This window comes from Puma concolor, chromosome A3 (genome assembly GCF_028749965.1).
Source record: "Puma concolor isolate L17-30 chromosome A3, mPumCon1.1.hap2, whole genome shotgun sequence".
In the NCBI taxonomy this organism is placed as follows: Eukaryota; Metazoa; Chordata; class Mammalia; order Carnivora; family Felidae; genus Puma; species Puma concolor.
The window spans coordinates 58372898-58397047 of NC_141669.1; the positions used below are offsets into that span (position 1 = coordinate 58372898).

Sequence of the window (24150 nt, forward strand, 5' to 3'; positions counted from 1 at the left end):
AAGTACAGGGCCTCCCTGCCCTGGACACACCTGGATTTTATCCTTTACTTTCACAGTGAAGTCTTACCTAGGAGGTCTGTGAATGACGCACCACATTTTGGTTGCAGGAGAGGAAGTTTCAGGGAAAGCAGGTTGGGCAGTGGCGGCCCCACACTGGGCACGAACCCCCTCTGCTCTCAGCTCCTTTTCCCTATCATTCCCTGTTGGACTTTCCCAAAGATGAAAAGAAAGTTGTACTGTTAAGTCTCCAAGGCACGTTACCCCACCTATCCCCTAGCCCTTTTTAGAAGGGAGTTTGCAGAGATCATTGTTGGGAAGGGAGGGGTGAGGATTTATCAGTAAGTTGCTTGAAGATGGGCCAGAAGAGCCTCCAGAACAGGCAGCCTGAGAATGGCCCTCTACTGGAGACGCAGACATATAAAAAAGTAGGCACAGAGGAGTTCTGCCACTGTTGTCTTTGAGGGGTTGGAGGTGAAGGGACTGCCACGGAAGTGCGAGCATGGGGCACCCTAGTCCTTAGTGGGCAGTGGGGATGAAACGGAGTTAGTGGAAAGCACCTCAGTGAGCCAGCTTCCCACAGGAAGACCCCCAACCTTCTTCCTGGCAATGGCAGCATCTCCCTTTTTCAGCATCTGGGTCTTCTAGCATCTCATTGTTTCAGTCACTCTTGGTTCAACAGTCTTCCAAGAGACAGTCAACCTTTAGAGCAGGAGCTCTGTACCCTCACCTGGCACTGGGGTCCAGTGGACACGTTTTCTTCTCTCGGGTTGCCTACTCACCAGACTAATCCCCTTCACGTCGGTGCTCCTGTGTGCCACTGGCGTGTTGTCGGGGATGAGGGTGCAGCCAGCCAGCATGTCCAGGGAAGCTAAGATGGCATCATACAGGCGATCTGCATGGCTCTCCAGCTCACTGGGCTGCTTCGAGATCCTCCCGAGGACATCCTTTAACACTAACAAATGAGGTTCAAAGCATTTAGGCCCAAAAAAAACCCCAACACCCAACATGTAAGCGTGTTTTGGAAGAATCATATATAAGGGTGCAGTGTTTTACACAAAACAGGAACGTGGCAATAGTTTCAGGATGTCCACTCTTTTTAACGGTGACTCTCTGGGGACTGCTGTTTGTTGCGCTGGAGAATCTGTGGTGTTAACTTATGATTAAAGCGGAGCAAAGAATCTCACTGGCTTCACTGGATTTACGTAATTCACCAAAAGGCACAGAAACAGGGTGCTCTGGTGACTGGTTATCATCCTCTGACCTTTAGAGTTAAGACACAGGGCACACCCAGACCCTACGGGGCAGGAGGCTTAAATGAGACGAAACAATATGCCAAGATTAGGACGCTGGGCCCCGCTGCCAGGTTCCTAACAGCTTCTACTGGCTGGGGAACTGTTACCTGGCACGTATGCAGCTAGTCTGGGAAAGTATTTGGGAATGCTCGTGAACCTTTTGTGGGCCCAAAGCGAACAGACTTCAAAAGAAAATTACCTGAAAGCAGGCTAAGTAAGACAAGAGGTTAGTAAGGCCAAGATTTCCTCCCACAGGCCAAGTGTTCATTTGCGGAAGGGATAGGCTAGGTTCAGAGTGCATCACACACAGCAGGCTTGTTTTTCTCTGAGAAACCTTATTTCCTATGTGAAACACAAAGGCTGCTTTAGCTTCCTGAGCCTTTATCAGCTGTGTTAACACTCTCTCTGGTTTCCTGCTACAGCTGCAACATCTGCCAGCAGCGGAAGGGAAAGGGGAAGCTGCGTATCTGCAGGGGATGCTGGCAGACGGGTGGCAGGAGAAGGGACATGGGCTCACTGTGCCGAGATCAGGCCCCCGGGGAAGCCACATGAGTGCCGTGTCATCTGGGCGGAGTGCCGTCCTGGCGAGGCCCGGCGGAGGAGTGCGGCCAGGGTGCACGGTACAGCTCGTCTGTAAGAGCGACTGGGCTGGATTTTCCCCTCCAGACCTTTGCTCAGTCCTCCTGTGTGTGTGTCAGAATTCAGGGACCTTTATTTTTTTTTTCTAAACATTTATCTTAGGATGTTAGAGTATTTGGTTGGGGCCAAGTAAAAGGAAAGCTGGGAGTAAGAATGAAGTAATCTTTCCCAGTAAGACTTTCCTGTTTTAATTGAACACATACACACAGGAGCCTGAGTCGTCACCGCTAAGGAGTGTGGGCTCCAGAAAGGACTGGCGACACGGGCACCCAAGCACTGAGCCTAAGCGCAGCGAAAAGCCAGCTGCCCACAGGGAGGCCTCGGCAGGAGGCTGAGACGGACATTTCGGAGGGGGAGTTAGTTTGGTTCTTGTCCCTACAGTTGCACTGCTGATTGCAGAAGGAAGCAGGCCATGAAACTGGGTAGGAGTGCTTGTGCCCAGGCTCTACGGACTCTGGAGGTGCGTCCCACAGAGAGCTAAGCAGTCCCACACATAGCTGGAGAAACCCTGTGCACGTCTAGGGGAACTTGTGATGTTCACACGACACCAAAGTTCCTCATTAGTCCAAGCCAAGGACGGGAGGGGCAGTGTGTCCATCTTAAAGAGCCTGCGCATGTATCTGAAAATCACAGAAACCCCAAATGCCTTACTTTGGCAGTAAAATACCTTTAGACTCCTTTTGAGACAAGGGCAAAATGAAATGTTATTACAGATTAAGCACCGAGAACTATTACTGGATTGGTTTTTAAATGAAGGTCAAAGAACCTGTAGTTTCTTAAGAGGCCCACTGTTCCATGCGGCCTCTGGGAGAGTTTTCTGGTATGGAGGGCTTTCCCTTCCTGCTCAGACCCCTGCACTTCCAGACACAGCAGCGGGGGAGTCGGCAGAAAGGGGTTTGAGCCAGGCTGCCACTCCTTGTGTGGTCTCAGGCAAACTCACAACTCCGAGGTGAGAGTAAGAAGAGTACCTATCTCACGAGGCTGGGATTAAATGGGAAAAAAAAATTGGTACATTAACTACTTCACAGTGTCTGGCACACAGTGTTCAGCACGATGCTGATGTAACTACATGCAGCAGAGGAGGCTGGCATACTGAATTCTGCCCCAGTAAAACCCAAAAAACCCTAGTGCAAGAGCCAAAACAAAGGCCTCCTGAGGGCAGGGGATTGCCAAGGGCTCACATAATTCACACCGGATAATCCCCGCTAGAAATCCTTCAGTAGTTCCCTGTCCCATTGAAACCCTTCTGCCTGTTCACAGCTTTCAACCCTGGTCATTTTTCTCCCCAGGGGAAGAAATGTCTGGAGGTATTATGGGTTGTCACAACTGGAGAGGAGGTGGTACTGTTCTATAATGGCCGAAGGCCAGGGATGTTGCGAAACATCCCGCAACACACAGGACAACCCTCCTCACAAAGAAAGTTATCATGTGGCCCAAGATGTTGATAATGCCCAGGTCGAGAAACCACCCTATACCACCTGCCTAACATGAACCCACCGCTGCTGGTCAGGACAGTGCCACCTCACTCCCTCTCGAGCCCGAGGGCCCCGCCCAGCTTTGACAATGTGGTCTGTTCCCGGGATAAACCACACCTCACTCCAAAACTGAGGCATAATCTACATGGGCTCTTTTAGCTCTTGGTTGTTTAGTCTTCTAGGAAATGAGGGGCTGCTTTGGCGATCCATCAGTTCTCTGCTTTAAAGCTAGCATTCCCCACCTCATCCTCCCCATCCCATCTGCCCTCAGCAAGAGCAAGGCCGACTGTAAATCCTTGCACCCTGCAGGCTTAGGCATACTCTTTTTTTTTTTTTATTTTTATTTTTGGGACAGAGAGAGACAGAGCATGAACGGGGGAGGGGCAGAGAGAGAGGGAGACACAGAATCGGAAACAGGCTCCAGGCTCTGAGCCATCAGCCCAGAGCCCGACGCGGGGCTCGAACTCCCGGACCGCGAGATCGTGACCTGGCTGAAGTCGGAGGCTTAACTGACTGCGCCACCCAGGCGCCCCTTAGGCATACTCTTAAGGTCTGTGACCTCACATTTTCCTAAGTGGGGAGTCCATCCTACAGAATGAACTTGAGCTTACTTGGTATACCACTATCCACCTGTCCCTCTCTCTCATCAGTTCACTTCTTCCCTTAGTCTGCTCCCTTAGAACAGACTGACTGCTCTCAGATGCTGAAACAAGTCTCCTTCAAGGCAGAACACAAAGCAGATAACCAGAGAGGGGTCCAGCCTGTGCTGGGATAGGAGCGGAACCCCTGAGGGCTCCCTACTGTGTATATCCTACCAGAGAACCAAAGACCGCTGGATTAAAACCAGCACTCCTGCGCAGGTCACTACCAGGAAAAGGTAAAAGTGTGTCACTCTTGCAGGCTCCAGGCCTTCTACTCAACTTACCTTTCTGACCGTGACTGGTTCCCCCTGTGGCCGTGGGGCAACGACAGTGGGAGGGCCGCAGCCACAGAATCTATGGCAGTTGGGGGGAGGGGGGTCTTTACCAGTGACAGTGTGGCTCCCTGGACCTGCTGCCGAGGGATGGAGCGCGGGCTCAATTCAAATCTTCAAGCATCTCACCTGGGGTGTTATCCAACAGGCACTGAAGAAGAATCTCCCCTTTCTGTAAGACACTCTCAGTCAGGGACTGGTGTTCATCTATATCTTTCTTAAATTGCTTAAAGCATATGAGAAAATAAAGAAAAAAAAGCTTCGTTACTATTGTTCTGTAAAACTTACTCAAAATGATCCTCTGCAAAGGTAGTTCTATTCCCCTCTAACCTGGAAGACAAACCCACTCGATCTTCAGAATTCCCCAAGTAAACAGTACATTAGTTTAACTCTCCCTTCTTTGATTCTTTGAACCCAAAATAAATACAGAGTCAATCTTTTCTTTTGTTTACAGTCTGATAAAAGAGTTTTCTTTTCCCTGGCAGAGCCTGGTTCATGAACAGATTGGGGGGCAGGGGTTCTTTTTGTTATACCTCACTGGGTTTTCTTTAAAGTCACAACTCGCTATGGGATTCTCAAAACACAATGTCTTCTACTCTAACGGACCTGGGAAGTGAGAGCCACGTAAGAGGTGCCTCGACCCACTTCTTCCCGGAACGTCCTACTCTGTGCAGACCTTGGGCAAGGCATCAGGGAAGCTGTGAGTCTCCCAAGTAGCTGACTTTTTTTCTCCTCGTGGGTACCAAGCCTTATTATAGCCGACTGTTTTGATGTTCCTTTAACGCTAAGACGTGTAAAGTCAAATCCATGACAACCTTTAGTACAGGGTACAGAACTTGGTGGTTCACATTCTCAAGTTATCATTTTACTCTTGGATTTAACCATATTCTTTAGTTTTCTTTTGCCCTAATACCTATGCTGATTATTTTATTCTTTAGTATTCTCTAGTTTATATGCTGCCATAAACCTACTGTGTTAAGACAGTGAGACAGAGTCACAGTAACAACATGTGGACACACACACACTTGCTTGTATGAGCTATCTAAGCGGGAGGGGCGGGGGTCAAGGCAGCTCATACATATTCATAAGTCATGCACCATTCTGTGTGGGGAAGGGGCTGACAGAGCTGTCGTGCTTTATGACACAGCTGTGTGGTGACACAAGAGGGACAGTCTTCACTGACTTGTGAGGGTTAATTCCCAGCTCAAATCTCAGTTCTACCCACAAAACAAGACAGCTGTTCTGGCCAGCCTGGAAGGTGAGGCAGAGAAGGACAGTGAGGGATACAATGGAGGGAATGGACTTGTTCTACTTGGCACTTGCTCTGACGGGGATGGGGCCGAGGCACTCTGGAGAGACCACCCAGATAATTCTGAGGGCAACTTCCAGGCAGTTTCCTCTCCCCACAGCGGTACTGCCCCTGGACCCCCAAGGGGTGAGCCCTGCTCAGCTACACAAGCACACTCCGGAGCTGCGCGCAGAGGGCGCTGTCACACTCAGCCGCCTTCTCCTCCTCCCTCCGGCACACTCTGGGCAAGGAACTCAGGGCCACCTCTCTCCACACAGCAGGAAGTAGCACTCCCACTAAGGCAGGACAGCTGGCCACCCAGTCGAGGCCCCTCCCTAAATTTTACTCGGCTTGGAGCCGGAACACCAAAGGCCTATCCTCCCTCCCGCCAGGATGTGCCGGGGGGCTGGGTTGGTGCTACTCTGGCTGAGGCAAGGGTCAATAACATCTTCCTCTGAAGGCACTTGATTAGGTTACAGAAATTCAAAAAACTGTCTCAGAAAACCCTTTCTAGACTAGCATCAGGCTCAGACCACAATTCCTAACTACCTCTGCTCCTTCAGAAGAGGTTAAAAATGCTTGGCCAACCAGACAGTGCTACGGGCCTCTGGGTAGTTCAGTCAAGGTTAATGTTATACTTTGCATAACTGTATAATTTATCCTCCAATTCAGAACACTTCTGAGAATGAAGGGGGACCTGTTGATAATTATTCTAGAACAGGCACAAACTATCATTCCAGATACACCTGATCTAAAGTCAAATGAACCAGAACATACAGAGACGTTAAAAATAACGGAACCCTAATGAAAAAGAGGCAAAAAAACCCCAAAACCAAAAAACCCCAAAACAAAACACACAGAAGCAAATTCCAGTCAGTGCTTTCCAAAAGAACTTTCTGTGATGATGGAAATGTTCTATCTGCATTGCTCAATATGGTAGTCACTAGACAAATGTGATGCCCAGACACTTGTGATTGTATCTAGTGTAACAGAAATGGGAATCTTTAATTCTACTTCATCTGAAGAGCCACATGTGACTGGTGACTCCGTGACTAGTGCAGATCTATACTTAATCCCTGAGACATTTGGAAAATTACATTACAAATCATCCCTAAGGATATTAGAGGATGAATAGGTTTTCTCCAAACTCTTCTTGGCCTGGGAGAGAACTCCTACATTTTGCAGTTTTTCAACAAAAAGAATTTGGAAAGGACCTCTGATTAGATTTCAGGTAGAACAGTCAATTGCGCCATAACATACCGAGTATCAGTTATTTGAGCTTTTACTTTGTAATCAAGTACTTAGCCACCACTCTGGTGGCTAAGAAGCCAGGACCACATATTACCCGGTAAAGCTGCAGAGAAGACTTGAGACCTGTAAGATTGGACTTGGATGGAATCAGGTGGTCGGTGACATCTGCTATGTTATACAGCCAGCGGATCAGCTCTTCCAGCTGACAGCAGAATGTCTGTAGGCAAATAAAAGAACACATGGTGTTACTGACCAAACTGCTGTTTACATTTTCAATCCAGGGGATGCTAGGAGAAAGACTGCACTTTGCTGGAGCGTTCCCTCACTTGAGGGGTCACTCCCCTCCCTCCCCCCAACCTGTTCCCACCCTGACTCCAGACCTCCACCAGCACAATATGAAGAGCCCCACCTTGGCTGTCTCCCCTCAGCCTTCGTGACAGCAAAAATGACAGGCTGAGAAAAGCCTGCTCTGCACGTGAGAAGAGAGCAGCTAAGGGGAGGGGCCGTGGACAGGGAATGGCCCAAAAGCATGCCAACCATGGAAACCAATTCTCGAGTGAGCACCAGTGCTAACTTTGTTAACTGTCCCTGAGGAAAACAGAAGATAATGACTATAATCGCGACTAACTTGAACCTATGGCAGGAAACCAAGTGAATTACAACTGCTCGTCCCTGTTCTGTTCCCACAATGCCCAGGGCACTTGGCTCCTAGACTCCTGCTGGCCACTCACCTTAGGGAGGCTATGAGCCAAGCACTTTGCCTCGCAGTATTTCAGTCTTTTATCACAAAAGAGGCACATGCTAACATTTGTCCTACCTGCTTCACGGGACAAATGGAAACATCTACTGCATTGGCTCATGGGTTCAAGGTTTTCCAGCCCCCTGTGCTGCTGTGTGTGTGCAGTGTCCATGCACTCACCCAGGACACAAGGCCGTATGTGGGACTCTCCATGTGCAGAGAGCCACGTACCTGAACGTCCTAGTGTCAGGGACTATACAAAGCCCTCAACAAGAATTATTTCACGTAGGGGCGCCTGGATGGCTCAGTCGGTTAAGCATCCGACTTCAGCTCAGGTCATGATCTTGCAGTTCGTGAGTTCGAGCCCTGCATGGGGCTCTGTGCTGACAGCTCAGAGCCTGGAGCCTGCTTGGGATTCTGTCTCCCTCTCTCTCTGCCCCTCCACCACTCGCACTCTGTGTCTCTCTCTAAAATAAACATTAAAAAAAAAAAAAAAAGGTTTCATTGTAATCCATACAACATCCCTGAGAGGCAAGGCTCCACATTTTACAAATGAGCAAACTCAAAAGACTAAGCTGAAATTCCAAATACGGCAGTGTTATGATTGAAATTCAGATCTGTCTGATGCTGACGACCCCATTCCACAGGGTATTAATTCTATCGTCAGAGAGTCATGAGTCCACAAGAGGTTTGGTGATCAAAATGTCTTAGGAAACAGTACATGAAGTGACTCTAACTCCGAAGTGCCACCACTTTATCAAACTGAAGCTCTGAGAAGTCCTGCAGTCAAGAAAGCCATTTACCATTGTTTAGTTCAGACAATCGAGCCCAGACCTTTTTCGTGCAGAATACCTCTTAATCCTCAAGGTCAAGAGCTCTAGGAAGCAGCCAGGAGTAATGGTTAAGCTTAGGCTCCAGCCCTTGGGTGGGCAAGTTACCTACCCCTTTAAGGCCTTTCTCCCAACTGTGAAACGACAATAGTCCTTATCGGGCAGAGGGGTGAGAATCAAGTAAACTAAGGCACAGCACAGTGCCCGGCACATGTAAGGGCTCAAGGTCACTAAATTTTATTCCCCGTGCACTGGCAGAAGAGCTCCCTCTAGGCAAAGCCTCTTGAACGTGGAGTTTACCTTCACACACTGCACGAGTGATTCTTTTCCGGGCTCTCCTTTCCCAGGAGGCTGCCCTGCAGCATCTAGGTCTAAGAACGCATGCCGATCCCACACAGCTGGCAAAGAAGAGTGTGCTCTCAGGGGTCCAGAGGAGACTCCCAGGGCCTGGCTGTTCCCCAGACCGCCTTCCTCTGCAGAGCCCCTTGCATGGATAAAGGAGCAGAGCAAACGGTGGTTCTGGCCCTCAGGGCCCCTGGACCCTCTGAGGGCAGCCTCAGAAGGAAGCTGGCTTTGGCTAGAGTCCGACGGGAGGGAAGCTGGCCCATCGCTGTCTGACACGTCGAGGGAGGTCTGCCCTTCGGCAGCCCCCGTGGGCAGGGTTACCAAGGTGGGGATGGAACCTAGATGTGAAACCAAACTAGAAACCTGCGTCAGCCGAGCGGGCAGGGCGAGATACTCGTCATCACTTTCCACCTCCTCTTCTGGTTTCCATCCAGATTCTGTGCAGGCAGGGTGCCAGACACCCTGGCTGGCTCCCTTCTCTCTCTCTGTCCTGGGCAAGGGCCACCCTCTCTCCCATGTCCTCCGCTGGGGAGAGCCTGCCTCAGGGTGCTTGCCCATGTAACCAAGCCAGTCCTTCACACCCCTCGGGGCTGGCTCTCTGCTCTCCCAAGGAGCATCCCTACCGCCCGGGGCTCTGGGGGTAGATGTGAGCTGGTTACAAGACGCCAACCCCACACTGCCCTGCTTCTGGGGTATGCCAGAGGACCACCGCCTAAGGCTTGGATCTCCGGGCCTAGAGAATGGCAGGGCAGAGGCCTCTGCTGATGGGCAATTCTGGGAGCCATCAGTGGGTGACTTCAGGGTGCTCGCGGGGGAAACAGAAAAGCTATCCAGGTCTACACCTGAGTCCTGCAGCACAGGGTCAGCCAGCACGTGGCTGTCAAGGTGCTTTGGGAGGTGAGGCTTGGGCCTGAGTGGGTAAGTATAGTCCAGCAGGTCTTCGTACTCTTTATTCGGGTTCCAGAGTGGGGAGTGGCGGTCAGGGGAAGGAGGTAAGGAGTCTGGAAGCACACAGGCCCAGTACTCGGCCTGGAAGGAGAGGCGCCTCCTGCCCGGCCCAGGAGCATCAACCCCAGAGGACGCAGGCTGTGGTGACCACTGGAGCCGTGGCCCTGACCCCACAGAGGGGGCTGAGTGGGGCATGGCCAGCTCCAGGGAGGATGAGACCTTGGCAATGGAGCAACTCTGAGGTTCCGCCTTCTCCTGGTGACCCTGGAGACTGCTGCCCGGGGAGGAGGCAGAGACGCTGCGGCTGGAGAACTGAGGAACAGCAGTCCCTTGGCTCACCACAGACCTCCATCTTGTCGGGAAAGGGAAACCTGAGCTGTGAGGCTGCTGGCTGAGGTCCAGCGCCCGTGGCGACTCAACTGGGGACGGGTCATCTTCGGTATCAGCATCATGTCCTGAGCAGAGACCTGTGGCTCTGGGAACAGTAAGAGTCTGAGGTAGCTCCTCTGAGGCAGAAAGCCTGGTCTCCTCCATCTGTAACGACAGAGGGAAGAAAAAGCAGTCAAGTAAAAGCAAGCAAACCAAATTTCGTTCTTAAAGGACAACTCTGGAATGTTCCTTGGGGGCCTAGACGATATTCAGGAAAGGTCTTGAAATTAGAGTCCGCTATCCGATGCGAGAACCAGACAGTGTGCGGCTGGTGTCCGGCACGGAAACTCCGCGTGCTCCGGGAAGCAGACTGCCCTCTCCAAACTGATCTCGCCCTCTGGCCTCCATGCAAGCAGAGAGCAGGTGCAACTACGACGGCTCTGTCGTGCTACGGAGCCCGCCACCTAACTTCTGAGAAGCGCATCCCGGGCAGAAGAAACCTCTGACTGTGTGAAGGAAACATCCAAACCAACAGGCAGGCGATCCACCAGGCCACACCCTGCTCCGCTCACACCTGCGGGAACTGAACGCTGGCAGAGCGAGTCACGCGTTTCAGCCTCTTCCCTCTGAGTTTTTAATCTGCTCAGCGAAGAACGTGCCCCCGGGGGAGGTGGGATAGCACACCCGTTAAAGGCGTGGGCTTTGGAACCAGACAGACTCGATGCCAACCCCTAACTGCCACCTTCCAGATGCATGACTTTGGGCCTCATTTCCCTCATCTGTAAAACGGGGATGGTAACGGTACCACTTCCTCAGGACATGAGGATTAAAGGAGCTCACATGTGAAAAGCACAGGGTAAGAGCTCAGCAAACAACAGGTACTACAACAAGCGGCCCGTTTTTAGTAAGCTCACAAAATAGCCCATTTCTATGTTTGCTTATATGCTTCCTGCCTCACTGAATCTCTCACGGGTGCCCTGAACTTCCCACCACCCCTGGTTCCCAGGCAGATGGGTCCAGTTTGTTTTCTCCCAGACAGGCATACTCAGAGCATCCTCACAGGACAGAACTGCATGGGGCAGTATTCAGCAGCCGAGGCCAGAGTGATACTAAAGAGATCAAAGCCATCCCATGGAAGGCCTTGGCAAGCAGAACATAATAGGATGCCAGAGCCGGAAGGGACAGATCATTCAGGTCACCTTCCCAAGGCCCTCACCTTTCTGAGGGCCTGAAAGACTTGGTGATACGTCTGAGGTCACAGAGTCAAGGAGGACTCCTTGATCCATGTGACTCGTACTAGGCAAGGCTTCCCTGCAGTCAGGGAGGCGCAAGAAATTCTTCCCCAAGGACGGTGCCGCCTACTACGGGGGCTCCAAGCCTCTGCCAGGTTCCTTGGGTCCCAGGGGATCCAGTCTCAGAGCCCACAGCCCTGGACCCAAGTCTCCTCAGGGCTCCCCCTGAAGACTTCAGATCACCAAGTCAGAAACAAGACACGGCCCCGTGGTCTAGCCCTCTGGGCAATAGATCTTGGCCATAGCATCCCCAGTCTTCACAAGGTCACCAGTCACACTTTTGAGGAACAGGAGACACTGTGGACAGAGTCCCCAGGGCCCAACTCTCCAGGTGAGCCTGTAAATCAGAAATCATCACACCCAGACTCCCTTAAGTCCCCACCTTGTACAGAAGCTGGGAAAGCAGGTAAGAGGGTGAGAAGAATGCTAGAACATACTGCCAAATGACCACATTAGTTAAATCTAAAGTCCCGTTTGCCTTATTACCTACCTGGCTTTCCACAGAGTGCAAAAGGTCTCCAGTCCCCGGGCCAGCAGAAGGAAGCAGGCAACCAAGAGCAGGCTTAGATCTACCAGCTACTGGCTCCCTTCTGGTGTTGTTGGCCTGTGGCTGGTAGGCTCCAGAGGGGCTGGGGCCAGCCCTGTCACAGCAGGCAGGGGCAGGTAGCCCCTCTGTTCCCCACACCGGGGATGCAAGCCCGCCCTCAGCTTCCAGGTGTGGTGGCTGCTCCTGCTCCCCGCTCGTGAGCCCTGGGGTGTCCACTTCCTGCTCCCTGCAGCTCCACTGCCCATAGGACAGGGCCTTGGTGTCTGCGGGGGCCTCCACCTCCGCCTTTTCTTCTCCCAAAGCCATTGAGATGTCACTAGGTCAGTGTTCCCCTGAGGCCTTCAGCTCTCTACAAAATGGGAAAGGAAAAAAAAAAAAAAGATGTATTTTCTGCATCTGTGTGCAGGAAACCTTGCTTTTTAATGATTAAGACAGACACTGGCACAGTGAAGGAAACCACCAATAAAAAGAAAAGGTAACCTACTGAATGGGAGAAGATATTTGCAAATCGTGTATCCTATAAGGGTTTAATATCCAAATATATAAAGAACTCGTACAGCTCAATACCAAAAACCCAAATAATGTGATTTAAAAAATGGGTAGAGGACCTGACTAGATATTTTTCCAAAAAAGACACAGATGGTCAATGGACTCATGAAAAGATGCTCAACGTCACTAATCAGAGAAATGCACAGCGAAACCACCATGACAGGGCCGCCTGGGTGGCTCAGTCAGTTAAGCATCTGACTTGATTTCGGCTCAGGTCATGATCTCATGGTTCCTGAGATGGAGCCCCCTGTTGGGCTCTGCACTGACACCAAGGAGCCTGCTAGGGATCCTCTCTCTCTCTCTCAAAATAAATAAGCAAAACATTAAAACAAACAAACAAAACAACCATGACACATCACCGCACACCAGTCAGAACAGCTAGAACAAAAAGGACAAGAAATAACGAGTGTTGGCAACAAGGTGAAGAAAAGGGAACCCTTGTGCAGTGTATGTAAATTATTGAAACTGGGGCAGCCACTGGGGAAAATAGTATGGAGGCTCCTCAAAAAACTAAAAATAGAAGTACTATATGACCCAGTTATTCCACTTCTGGATATTTACTGAGGAAAACTGAAAACATTAATTTGAAAAGATGCATGCACCCCCATGTTTATTGCAGCATTACACGGAAACAACTTAAGTGTCCATCCACAGTGAATGGACAGAGAAGATATGGTGCATACAATGGAATATTACCAAGAATATTCAGCCATAAACAAAGAATGAGACTGTGCCATTTATGACAACATGGATGGACCTAGAGGGTATTATGCTAAGTGAAATAACTCAGAGAAAGACAAATACCATATGTTTTCATTTATATGTGGAGTCTAAAAAACAAAACAACAACAAAAAGAAACAGACTCATAAATATAGAGAACTAGTGGCTGCCAGAGAGGTGGCGGGTGGGGGAGATGGGTGAAATAGATAAAGGGGATTAAGAAGTACAAACTTCCAGTTATAAAGTAAGTAAGTCACAGGGATGAAAAGCACAGCATAGGGAATATAGTCTATAATATTGTAATATAATCTATATACTGAAATAATGTTGTATGGTGACCATACTTATCCACTATCGTGGTAAGCATTTTGTTAAGTATACAATTGCTGAATCACTATGTTGTACACCTAAAACTAATATGTCAACTATATTTCATTAAAAAAAAAATTAAGGACAACCTCTTTCCTCCCTCCCTCTCTCCCTTTTTTGGCCAAAGAAAAGAAAGAACAAATGGTGTCTATTTCCTCAGAAGAGAACACAGGTCTGGCTTTTCCTTGGCCCCAGAACCTTCCAAAGGGGATGCAGGAGCAAACCATTTTGTCCTCTGCTTTTATATGGCCTGTACCAGCCCCAGCACCAGGTGCCCAGGAGGGTCAATACAGGTCCAAATCAGAGACCAGGCTTAAATCCACATTTTCGTCCCTGTCCCTTTGGCCTACTGCCACTGGGGTAAGGGGCCCGGCCTGGGCCCTCCCTGGGCCAGCCCCACGACAGTTCTTTTGCTGCAGTACTCCCATCAGCAGGCAGCTCTGGCCTGGCTCTGACCGCTCTGCCGTAGGGAACAGCAAGTCAGGGCAGGCTCGGGCCTTGGCTGAGCCCAGGGTCTTCATACAGTGCCTGCTTTTGCCTGGCAGAGGAGGCAGGACCCTCTCTCAAAGCACAGAAACCACATCCCAGGCAGTGGAGCAGGTAGCGATTTATTCCTGCCAGAGAGAGAGCAAGCAGCAGCTCTTCTCCCACTAGCTCGGGTTATGATTAACTCGCACTGAGGGAAATCCAGGTGGGTGACAGCGGTAATGGCCACAAAGCATGCATGCATATGACAGTGAGAGCCCTGGGCCGGCTGGCGGGCAGGCAGGTGAGGGACAACCGGGGCGAGCACTCACGGGGGGAAGACAGAACCATCTGGGAGCTGAATGTGAAATAGGCCTGTTCCAGTAAGAGCTTCAGGGATTACAGACAGAGGCTAGCTCCCCTCAGCCTAACAGTATACGCAACGACTGCCCCTGGGGGCACCGGTGGACGGGGCCGGGCCAAAAAGCTGGAAGGAGGGAACGACTCCCAGAAGATTTGGAAGGGGAACAAGGGAAGCAAAAGTGCCCAGGATTTTGGCGGTCACCTGGAATGCACTGGGCGAACCTCAAAGCTAGAACCTGGACAAAAATAGCCTTGTTTCCTCAGAGACCAGGAGAAGCAGTGATAGCAAGAGGAGGTGCCAGGAGGAGCGGGGAAGGCGGAGGCTGAAGACTGGGGCTCATCCTGCTCAGCTTGCACACCGGGGAAACCGGGCGGGGCACAGTAATGTCTTCAGAACACCCCGCCCGGTACTGGAAAAGGGTCCTACTCTGCTTGCCTGGGCACACGAGGCTCCAGACCCATTCGGAGGTGACTCTAAAGCAGAGCACACAATTCACATTGACTCCCTTCTCACAACCGCTGCACGGGGCAGAACAATTTTTTTGACAGGTAATCTGTGGATGAAATATAAAATGCACTGCAGATATAAGTCTCCTTCTGTCCTTGTCCCCATTCCTCACTGTAACAAGCTCCTGCATGATGCAGGGCATTAAGACAGTGCCTGGCACACGGAGTGTGTTGTGGGTCAGCTGGTGCCAACAGTGTCATGGAGGGAGTGTAGGGCACAGAATCAGTGTAACAAGTCACCTTACACGCAACAAAGGAGTCCAACAGAGAGAGAAAAAGCAGCCAATTTCTCATATAACTCAAGCAAAATATTTACTACTAGATACTCCCATAAAAACAGGTAAACAGTCTCATTAATTCTGTACATAGGTCTCTCACTGAGCTCTTGATGTACAAGCAAACACAACAATCTATTTCATCCTTCTCCCTCTTTGCATAAAAGTAGCACTGTACAGGACACCCTGTTCAGAACGCTTTCTTTCCTTTTTTTTTTTTCCTCTAAAACACACACACACACACACACACACACACACACACACACACACACACACACAGTATCTTGGACATCTGTTCTCAACAATACCCAGAGAGCTTCCTCTTTCTTTTACATCACTGCCCAGTACCATATTCCATGTTAAAAGTGTCACTGTCCCTTTATCTGTGAATACTGGGATTATTTCCAATCTTTCCTTATTACAACCCATGCTTCAACGAACAACTGACCAAACAGAACCATCAAGGGCACACATCTCTTGCATGCATGCTAGCACGTGCACAGCAGAAACATCCAGAAGAAAAGCTGCTGAGGCGAAGGGTACCTGCACATACCTCGGCATACGTTACCAAGTGGCCCTCTAAGGCGTGGCATCAATTTATACCCCAACCAGCAGCATGCCAGAGTGAGTTTCCCACGGGAGGCAGGTCCTCTTATCTTCCCTCACAGAGGGGGAGACAGACCAAGGCTCAGAGAGATTTAAATGCAGGACTGTGTGACTCCAGAACCCAAGCTCTTTCTGAACCATCAAAGGCAACAAGTTACAAAGCAGAGAAGTACATGAAGGAGGGAAGAGAATGACAGGACAAAGAGATGAGTGACCAAGTCCTGCTGCAACATGTTCATGGAGCCACATCCTCACCTTGTGGCTAGTTAAAAAACTACACATGAAGCTGTTGACAGGCAAATTCTGTTTTCGCAACTAGAGAAATACGTGGAGACCATGAACTGGGAAAATCTAACCTGTAGCTCTCAACTTCTACTGTTGCTCCATTCCTAGAAACTCTCTCAAAGGCTAGAGTCAGGCCTGATGGGTGACTAATTCTCCCTCCACTAAAAGGGTGTGGTCTTGCAACGAGGGCTGAAATAAGATGATGCTGGGGCAAAAAAAGGGTGCAAATGATCGGTCTTTGTTTTGATGATGTAGTTTTAATTTGTCCTGTCTGGACCTCATTATTCAAAAAGAAGCTATCCATTTATTCTGGGGGGTTGGGAGTGGTGAGCTAGAATTATAAGCTACTTAGAAGACACCCTAGGTAACTTTCAAGTGTACAGACAAACCTGAACTGTCGCCAGAGGCCCTTGAGCAACCAGGTAAGATGGTCTGAGATTGAATGATTTTCATGGAAACAGTACATCATAAAAGGCAGGTTTATTTCCTCAGTCTGGATAAACAGTCTTTTCCTAATCTTACTTATTAATCTGCCTACCAAATCATGCTCTCCCCTTGGCTCCACAAGTTATGAGGAGACAGATACATGTGAAAGAAAAGATTTCAAAGTCTGTAAGAGTCAACCGGGATAGAAATAATCAGGGAAAACTGAAAGTGATGACTGTTGGAAGCAAAGGCATTTTTAAAACATCAAACATGATGAAGTGGCCTAGAAAATGCACAAGTTTTAGATTTCTGAGCCTCAACTCCATCCACGCTTGCCAGGTGGGCAGCTGTAATACTGCATGAAGGTCCAGCCCTCATTTCTATAGCTTCATTGCACATCATTTCTTCTAACTTTCTGGGGTGAGGACGGAGGTAGGGGTTCCACTTAGACACTTCCAATGAGAAGCAGCTTAACTCCTTTTCAAAGCACCCATTTCAAAGACCATTTCAAAATGGTTTGCTCTGGACCATGAATATGACTTGTGGTGTTGAACCAACACTGTCTCCCAGGTCAACAGCTTTACAAAACCTACTACTTACTCTGTGGGGGGTCTCCTTGCTCGGAGATAACTTCTCTTACAGAGTTCCTGAGAGCTAGCCAGCCTCCTCCCTACCAGGGAAGAACCACAAGGTCGGAATGAGTGCCTGGAGCCCTCGGAGCATAGACAACGAACAATGAATTCAACCCTCCATCTGAAAAATCTGTACATCCCAGAACTGCCCTGTCCTTGGCCAAACCAAGAGACAAACCACATAAGCTTCAGGATATTGTAGCAACCACCTGGACTCTATTAAAATTCTTCATTAGTCTCTGGCAGAGGCCATATGACCTACCAGATATATATAATTAGGAGTGATGTAGGCTTGGCATCCGCTTGCCCTACAGTAAAAATACGCTCATACGTCATGTATGTGGCAACGCTAACTCTGTAAGCCTGGACATCTGACCCTTCTCGTGCAGCCCTGTCACAGCTGCCAGGCCTTCCTCCCACTCACTCCCATCCAGGATGGACAAAGGAGGGCTGGAAATTAGGGGGGAGGGATGATGCCCCTCTCTTAACTAAACCATTCTGAGAGAGGAATGGTCAACCAGGGATCAATCCTCCTCCGATCAAAAACAGACTACCTGCCAAAAAAAAAAAAAAAGACTATCTCCAGGACTCATTAAATCACAACCTCCCTCTGAGATAATCTGATTTATACCAACTTTGCCAGGGAAGCTGTGTACAGGCAAGGCCCATCTCTATACCCAAGCACAGGGCCAGCCACCTGTACCAGCCATGCAGACTATGTATACTTGACAGAGCAAGCCTCTGTCACAAAAGCAAGGAGTTTGTGTTTTCACAGGAGGCCACAGGTATAGGTGGCAAATGCCATGCACACATTGCGGCAGAATCTGGCCAGAGAACCAGACAAAGAGGCTCTTAGTACTATTGCTCTTTCCCTAAAAACATAAAACTGCCCACAAGGAACAGGGGAGGGGGTGGGGTAGGATCCAACATCCTCAGGTTGTTGGAAAGCTTCTGGGGGAACTAATTTATGGGTGAAAGAAGCTTAAAGGCAGAAGCCAATCCAGGCGTGGGAAGCACCATGTTGGGGGTAAATATATATGTGGGGGAGGCCAACAAAAGGGGCAGTCACAAGAGGCCAGGGCCTGCCTCAGAGCGGGGTGGGTGCCAGGAATGCTGTGGCTTTGAGCCACAGGTTTGAGACTGGGAGGTCAACAGCCAAGAGCAACTGCCATTCTACCTGCTCCTTCCCTGGCTGAAGACCCCAAGTCCCTTAGTCCTCCACACCGACCCTGTCTTTCCCTGTGGGGCAGGTCACCCTGAGCACCGCGTCCACCTCCTTTGAAGGTTCAAGCCAAGTGAAAAGGAAGAAGAGGTTCAAAGCTATGGAGGGTAAACGTGTTTCCCGTGGCTTGGTAATGGGCTGATGCCATCCTCAGGATGCTCGGGCACCAGCAGCCCCTTTCTTTTTCCTCCTAGGGCGACTTCCCTCTGTTCTGCTTAGAGTTAGAGACAGTCCTCCAGGGCCTGAGGAGGAGCCACTGGCTCCCTCTAAATCAATTTGGTGGGAGGGCTGTGGCCAGGCTGCTCCCCTCACTTTCTCACTCGCTCACTCACAGGCTGACTGGGACCACCAGACAGCCGTGCAGCAAGGCCAGTCTTCTAACTCATCAAGCAGGTCTTTAGAAGGCCTCAAAAGAGATGCAACTACCACATCTACAAGGAGCTTGGCTGAGCTCCCAGCCTCCCGTCCACTGGAACGCAAGCTCTCTGGCCTCCTCCGCAAACTGTCCCCATCCAACAAAACTCAAACTACAAGGATGTGGAGGACTCAACATGTTAACAACCGTATCCTCTATTCCCACCATAGAGCAGGCAGAAAACTGGCTTTCCTGTAACAAAAATCTCTCCTGCTGCCTAAGGAAGCTGGCCCTGGCATACAGGGTTGCAGCTCCAGAGGCCACTGCTTTTACTGTCCTGGGCATTTTCTGTGAGGTAGTCAGGTCACATGTACGAAGACTGATAACAATGTCACTCACTGTACCAAAGGATCCTCTTTTGGAGAAACCACTGGAGAATTCTCTGGTCTCAGTAACAAAAACAACTGTTTCACTGAACAGCCAGTTTGTTTTCACTTCATAGGTATTGGCAAAACTGATAAAATTTTCCTCTTTGCATTGACTACTAGGAAGCTCAGGGCCAAATCTGCAATCCTCCTCAAGCAAAAAGCTTAGGACAGAAAGGCACTCACCTTTTATACTATTCTCACCCCTAACTTCCTCCTACTTTTCTTTCAACCTATCTGCCTCAATTACTTTTATTGAAAAATCTTGTTCTACTGAAAGTACCTTGGAATGATTTCTCAAATCATTTTTTGGAACAAAATATAACAATTGTTAAAAACAGGGGCGCCTGGGTGGCTCAATCGATTGGGCATCCTCCAACTCTTGATTTTGGCTCAGGTCATGATCTCACAGTTGTGAGTTAGAGCTCAGGCTCCACACCGAGTGTGGAGCTTGCTTGAGATTCTTTGTCTCCCTCTGCCTCCTCCCCCGCTTGCATGCTCTAAAATAAAAATAAATAAATAAAATTAAAAATTAAAAAAGAATTGTTAAAAATAGAATAACATAATAGGAAAAAAAAGATCATAAATCCAAACCCATAAGGAAACATAATCTGTTTTTAGCAATACTTCTAAAAACCAAATGCAAGTACTTATGTTAGTACCTTTCTACAAAGTGTGGTCTACAGACGAGCAGTATGTGCATCACCTCAGAGCTTGTTGGGAATGTAGATGTTAAAGTTCCACCCCAGAGTCTTGGAATCAGAATTTGCATTTGAGCAAGATCTCCAGCGATTAGTAATGTTTCAGGAGCACCAGGTTAATCAGTAAGCCTGTTTCAGCAGGCTGGAAAGGAACCACTACAGTGGCTTTGTAACCATTCACTGAGTGCTTCTCTTTTTTTTTTTTTTTTTAAGGCTTTATTTTTAAGTAATCTCTACACCAAATGTGGGGCTCGAACTTACAACCCCAAGATCGAGAGTTGCATGCTCTACTGACTGAGCCAACGAGGTGCCCCAGTGATTGCCTATCTTATGCCAGGTACACTTGGGAAGGAAATTTATGATCCATGTCCTTAAAGTCTTTGCAATAGGACACTAGAAAAAGTTCACATCTGTGGCAGGTTTTTAATATAATAGCTAATTATAAGTATGTTACAGCTGGAAAGGCGTATCCAGAAAGAACCGTATTCCCTAGAAAAGATTCAAGATTCATTATGCCTACATTAAAAACAGAATCAGAGACCAGAATTCTCCTGTGATAGTTACAAGTGAAAAAGAGACAGCATTTGTCTCGATGACTCCAAATAATTTAAGAGAAATCAACACAGTTCAAGGGGACCTCCAGCTGACAGGAAATGTACAACTTGGCCTGCTTCCTGCCCCCAGAAAGTGGTACAGGAAAACCTGGAAGTGAGGCAATAGCCCCTAGGGGTTGTATCTGCCACCTCTAGGTCTGGCAAACAGGTCTAAAGCCAATGAGAAGGCTTCTTCCACTTTTCACAGTGTTTGTGAACAACTTCAAAGACAGGAGACAGTTTCTTCATGTGAACAAAGTTCTAAGAAAAGAAGCCACCCCAAGTCCATCTCCACAAGCTCTGCCATTCTGGCTGAACCAATCATCCTGAAGATTTCCTGTTAGCCACAACAGGCCCCATCTGTTTCACTCCTCTGCTCTTACAGGACCATTCTGGGTATCAGACCACATTAAGAGTATATCAGCTACTACTGCAGTACTTGGCCAAGTTATTATCTGGCACTTCATCAATCTGTAGTGGGTGGTAAGGCTCTAAATGAATAACAGATAGTCTCCTATGGAATTCTTTTGCTATGGGGGGAAAATCACGAAAGGCTTAAGGACTTTTTAAAATCAAGCCACAGATAAGGACTAAAAGGCAGAGAGACCCTGAAGGGTCAAGTACTATATAGATACTTAATACTAGTAAATCTATTGAAGTATCTGTTTATTTTTATCCTAACAACTGCTAACTGCTCCTGAACGTTTTCTTTGAGCCATGAACTATGCTAAGCACTTTATATCAATATCTTTTTTTTTTTTTGTACTATTTTTTGAGAGAGAGGGAAGAGCATGGGAACCCCGGGAGGGGCAGAGGGAAAGAGAGAATATTAAGCAGGCTCCACACTCACTGTGGAGCCCTAGGCACAGCTCAACCAAGGGCCCTGGGATCATGACCTGGGCTGAAACCAAGAGTTGGACGCTCAACCGACTGAGCCACCCAGGCACCCCTATGTCAATATCTTATTTAATCCTCAGAACCCATGGAGTAGGTGCTATTATAACTCCTATCTTACAGATAAGGAAGCTGAGGCACAGAGAAGTTAAATAACGTATCCAGAGTTAGTAACTTGGCAGATAAAGCCTGATTTGACTTAAGAGAGCCAGAAGTCAACAGCTTCCCTAACCAGTAATAATAACTGGTCCAACAAATTAAAGGAATGAAAATTTTTGTTTTGTCAACTTTTGGCTACACTGCTGTTTTTCTGTTTTCTTTTGGCTTCATCCACTGAGTGCCTTCTCTGTTCCAAGCACTGTGCTAGGAGCTGAGGAAACCACACAACTTGATGCTTGTAAAAAAAAGAGGCAATAGAAGGTAGCCTAAAGGAACAAGAGATTATTAGCTGTGGGGTGGGGAAGAGCTTTAAAAGCTTTTCAGAAGAGGTGAAACGGAGTTCTTTGCTCTTTTCAGTACTGAGTGGTCTAGAATTGACCCAGGTGATGGAGGCAACTGGATGAGAAGTGGTGACTTGTACTTCTTTTAACCAAACCCTCGGCAAACTGATCTAGTATATTTTGCCTGGCATTTTAACAACATCCTTCCCACCCTAGATCTGGGAGCTGTTAGGGTATTTATGAATACAACGTATCATCGTGCAGGCCCCACTCCCCCCCCCCCCCCCCCCCAGGAATTCCCAGTGAGGTCCAATCTGCTCCCGCACTGGCAGGTTTCCGCTCATTTTTATTACAAACAATACACCGAACCCAACCAAATAATTACAAAGGGCCTGAGCATGTGCCTCCAGGCTGCTGAGAACACTTCTAGTGATGACAGCCGAAAAGGGTGGCCTTTCTAGGCAAAAAAGCAAGACATTTTGCGCTTTCCCCTCGGCAGCCGGGGGCTGCTGCATTCACGGCACCAAGAAAGCATCATTCGTCTCCATCTTTCTCGTGGGAAGGGCCGTGAGCTAGTGACAGAGGGTCTCGGCGTTAGCCCCGACCGGGAGCAGCGCGAGCCCCTTACTCCCTGGGCCCCGGCGAGCGCACAGGGTAAACAGCACACGCCCGGGAGAGGCCGCGAGGGAAAGTGAATTCGCCCGGGGCCAACCAGACGCGCAGCTGCTCGGACCGGAGGATACGTGGACACGCGCGCCCCCTCGGCTCGGCCTCACCGAGCTCAGGCTTTTCCAACCCGGGCCTCCGGCCGCCGCGCCCCGCACCCGCCGGGCCGCCTGCAAAATGGAGGCGAAGGCAAGAGGCGCCCCTGCCCCCCCCACCCCCCCCAGGGAGCCTTTGTGCCCTTCCCGGCGGGGGACTCGGGGCCCGGCGACGCGCCTAGCCCGGCCTCGCAGACCTGGAGCGACCGCTGGGCAGAGGGTACGGGCGGGCGGGAGCTGCAGAACCCCGACCCCCGTGCGGGAAGCTGCCTACCTTGCCTCAAGCGCTTCGGACTCCCAGACCCGGCCTGCGGCGCCAGCAACGCGACGCTGCGGCCCCGACGCGGGGGTCCCAGGTGGAGACCGAGGCCCTCACGCCCGAGCCCGCTACGCCCGGGGCGGGACCGAGCCCCGGCCACGCCCTTCGGGGCCGCCCCTTCTCCGCGCAGAGGCATCCTTTGGCGCGTCGCGGCCAATCCCAGCCCTAAGGCTGGAGGCTCAACCAATATGCTACCTGTTCGAAAAAGAGCCCGCCCCTCGTGCCGTTCTGGCCTGTGGGAAGCCTGATCTTCGTCCAACCTTCTTCCCTCGCCTTCCGCGCTTGGGGGTCAGGTTCGCCTGTTTTGGGCGAGTCAGGTCCTGCGGGGGCATGAAGTCTTGGAGGTGTGTGGAAGGGTGCTCTTTCCCAGCGTGTAGGTCGCAGTCTGAGTCACGTGTTCATTCATTCATTTTTGCGCAGGGCACGCGGTTGTGTTTCTGGAGCGCCGCCTCGGGGCGGGGCGGGGGGGGGGAGGGAGGCGGTTTCAGAGTTTTTTACTGTGCGTATTCGCATTCGCATCTTAACACGCAGGCGTGTGACCCTGGCCCAAACGGTGCCACCGGGCACCAGCGCGCGGGGTTGGGAGGGCGGTGTCCAGGACGAGTGGATGGGGACAGCTTCAGCAGTGAGGTGGGACCTAGGCAGGCTCGGAAAGGGTGGGAAGGGTTGGATAATGGGCCGGCAGACACTTAGAGGCTCTGGGAGCAGCCCGGTCTGATAGGAAATCGGTGATGAAGTCCGAGGGGAAGTGAGATCCTGACTGTGGAAGGCTATGATGCATCACCCCCGTCAGCAGTGAGACTTAGGAGTCTAATGACCCAGCTCTTCAGCGTCTACTGCCCAGCGGAATCCTGGGGCTTAGAGGAACTACCACCGTGGGGTAGGGAAGGGGTCACATTGTAACCCATAGACTCGTTCCTCCTTTCTGATCCTTTTGCTTCAACAGCACTTTCGGCAATATGGGTTGCATTGAATACCTCACTAATTTATAAAACAGGTCTGTAAATGTCTGAGCCTCAGCTGTGGACAGCGTAATAAATTCCTTATCACGGAACTCCTGGGCCGCACGCAGTTTAGGACATAAAGACTTGTTGGGTTTTCCTGAACCTGCCCTGATAGCTACAGGTTTTGTCTGAACCAAGAGTCACGAACTTTTGACAGCAAAAGCAGAAACTAGCCTACAGATGGTTTTGTTTGGGCAGCACATTAATTTTATTTGCTTTTGGTTTTCAATAAAAATTTAAATCCCGCGAG

General features: G+C 49.8%; 1 protein-coding gene and 1 long non-coding RNA gene across 5 annotated transcripts in view; one reads left to right on the forward strand and one right to left on the reverse strand.

Moving 5' to 3' along the window:
• The window catches only part of CEP68 (centrosomal protein 68), a 34951-nt gene extending 11964 nt beyond the window's left edge, over positions 1-22987 (reverse strand). For 2 of the 4 annotated variants that reach the window (XR_015249163.1, XM_025932508.2), the window contains exons 1-6: positions 22852-22987; positions 11932-12337; positions 8788-10314; positions 7013-7135; positions 4509-4605; positions 780-952 (exon numbers count right to left, since the gene is read on the reverse strand). Coding sequence is in view for 1 of the 4 variants with exons in the window: in XM_025932508.2 (XP_025788293.1) it covers positions 780-952; positions 4509-4605; positions 7013-7135; positions 8788-10314; positions 11932-12294 (2283 nt within the window). In the remaining 3 variants the exon portion in view is untranslated. The remainder of the gene's footprint in view (positions 1-779; positions 953-4508; positions 4606-7012; positions 7136-8787; positions 10315-11931; positions 12338-22851) is intronic. The other 2 variants (XR_015249164.1, XR_015249165.1) reach the window with 2 other exon arrangements.
• Positions 948-4819, forward strand: LOC147582474 (uncharacterized). Its single transcript, XR_015249166.1, has 2 exons — positions 948-3721; positions 3944-4819. It is a non-coding gene; the product is annotated as an uncharacterized LOC147582474 (long non-coding RNA).
• Positions 22988-24150: the final 1163 nt, after the last annotated feature.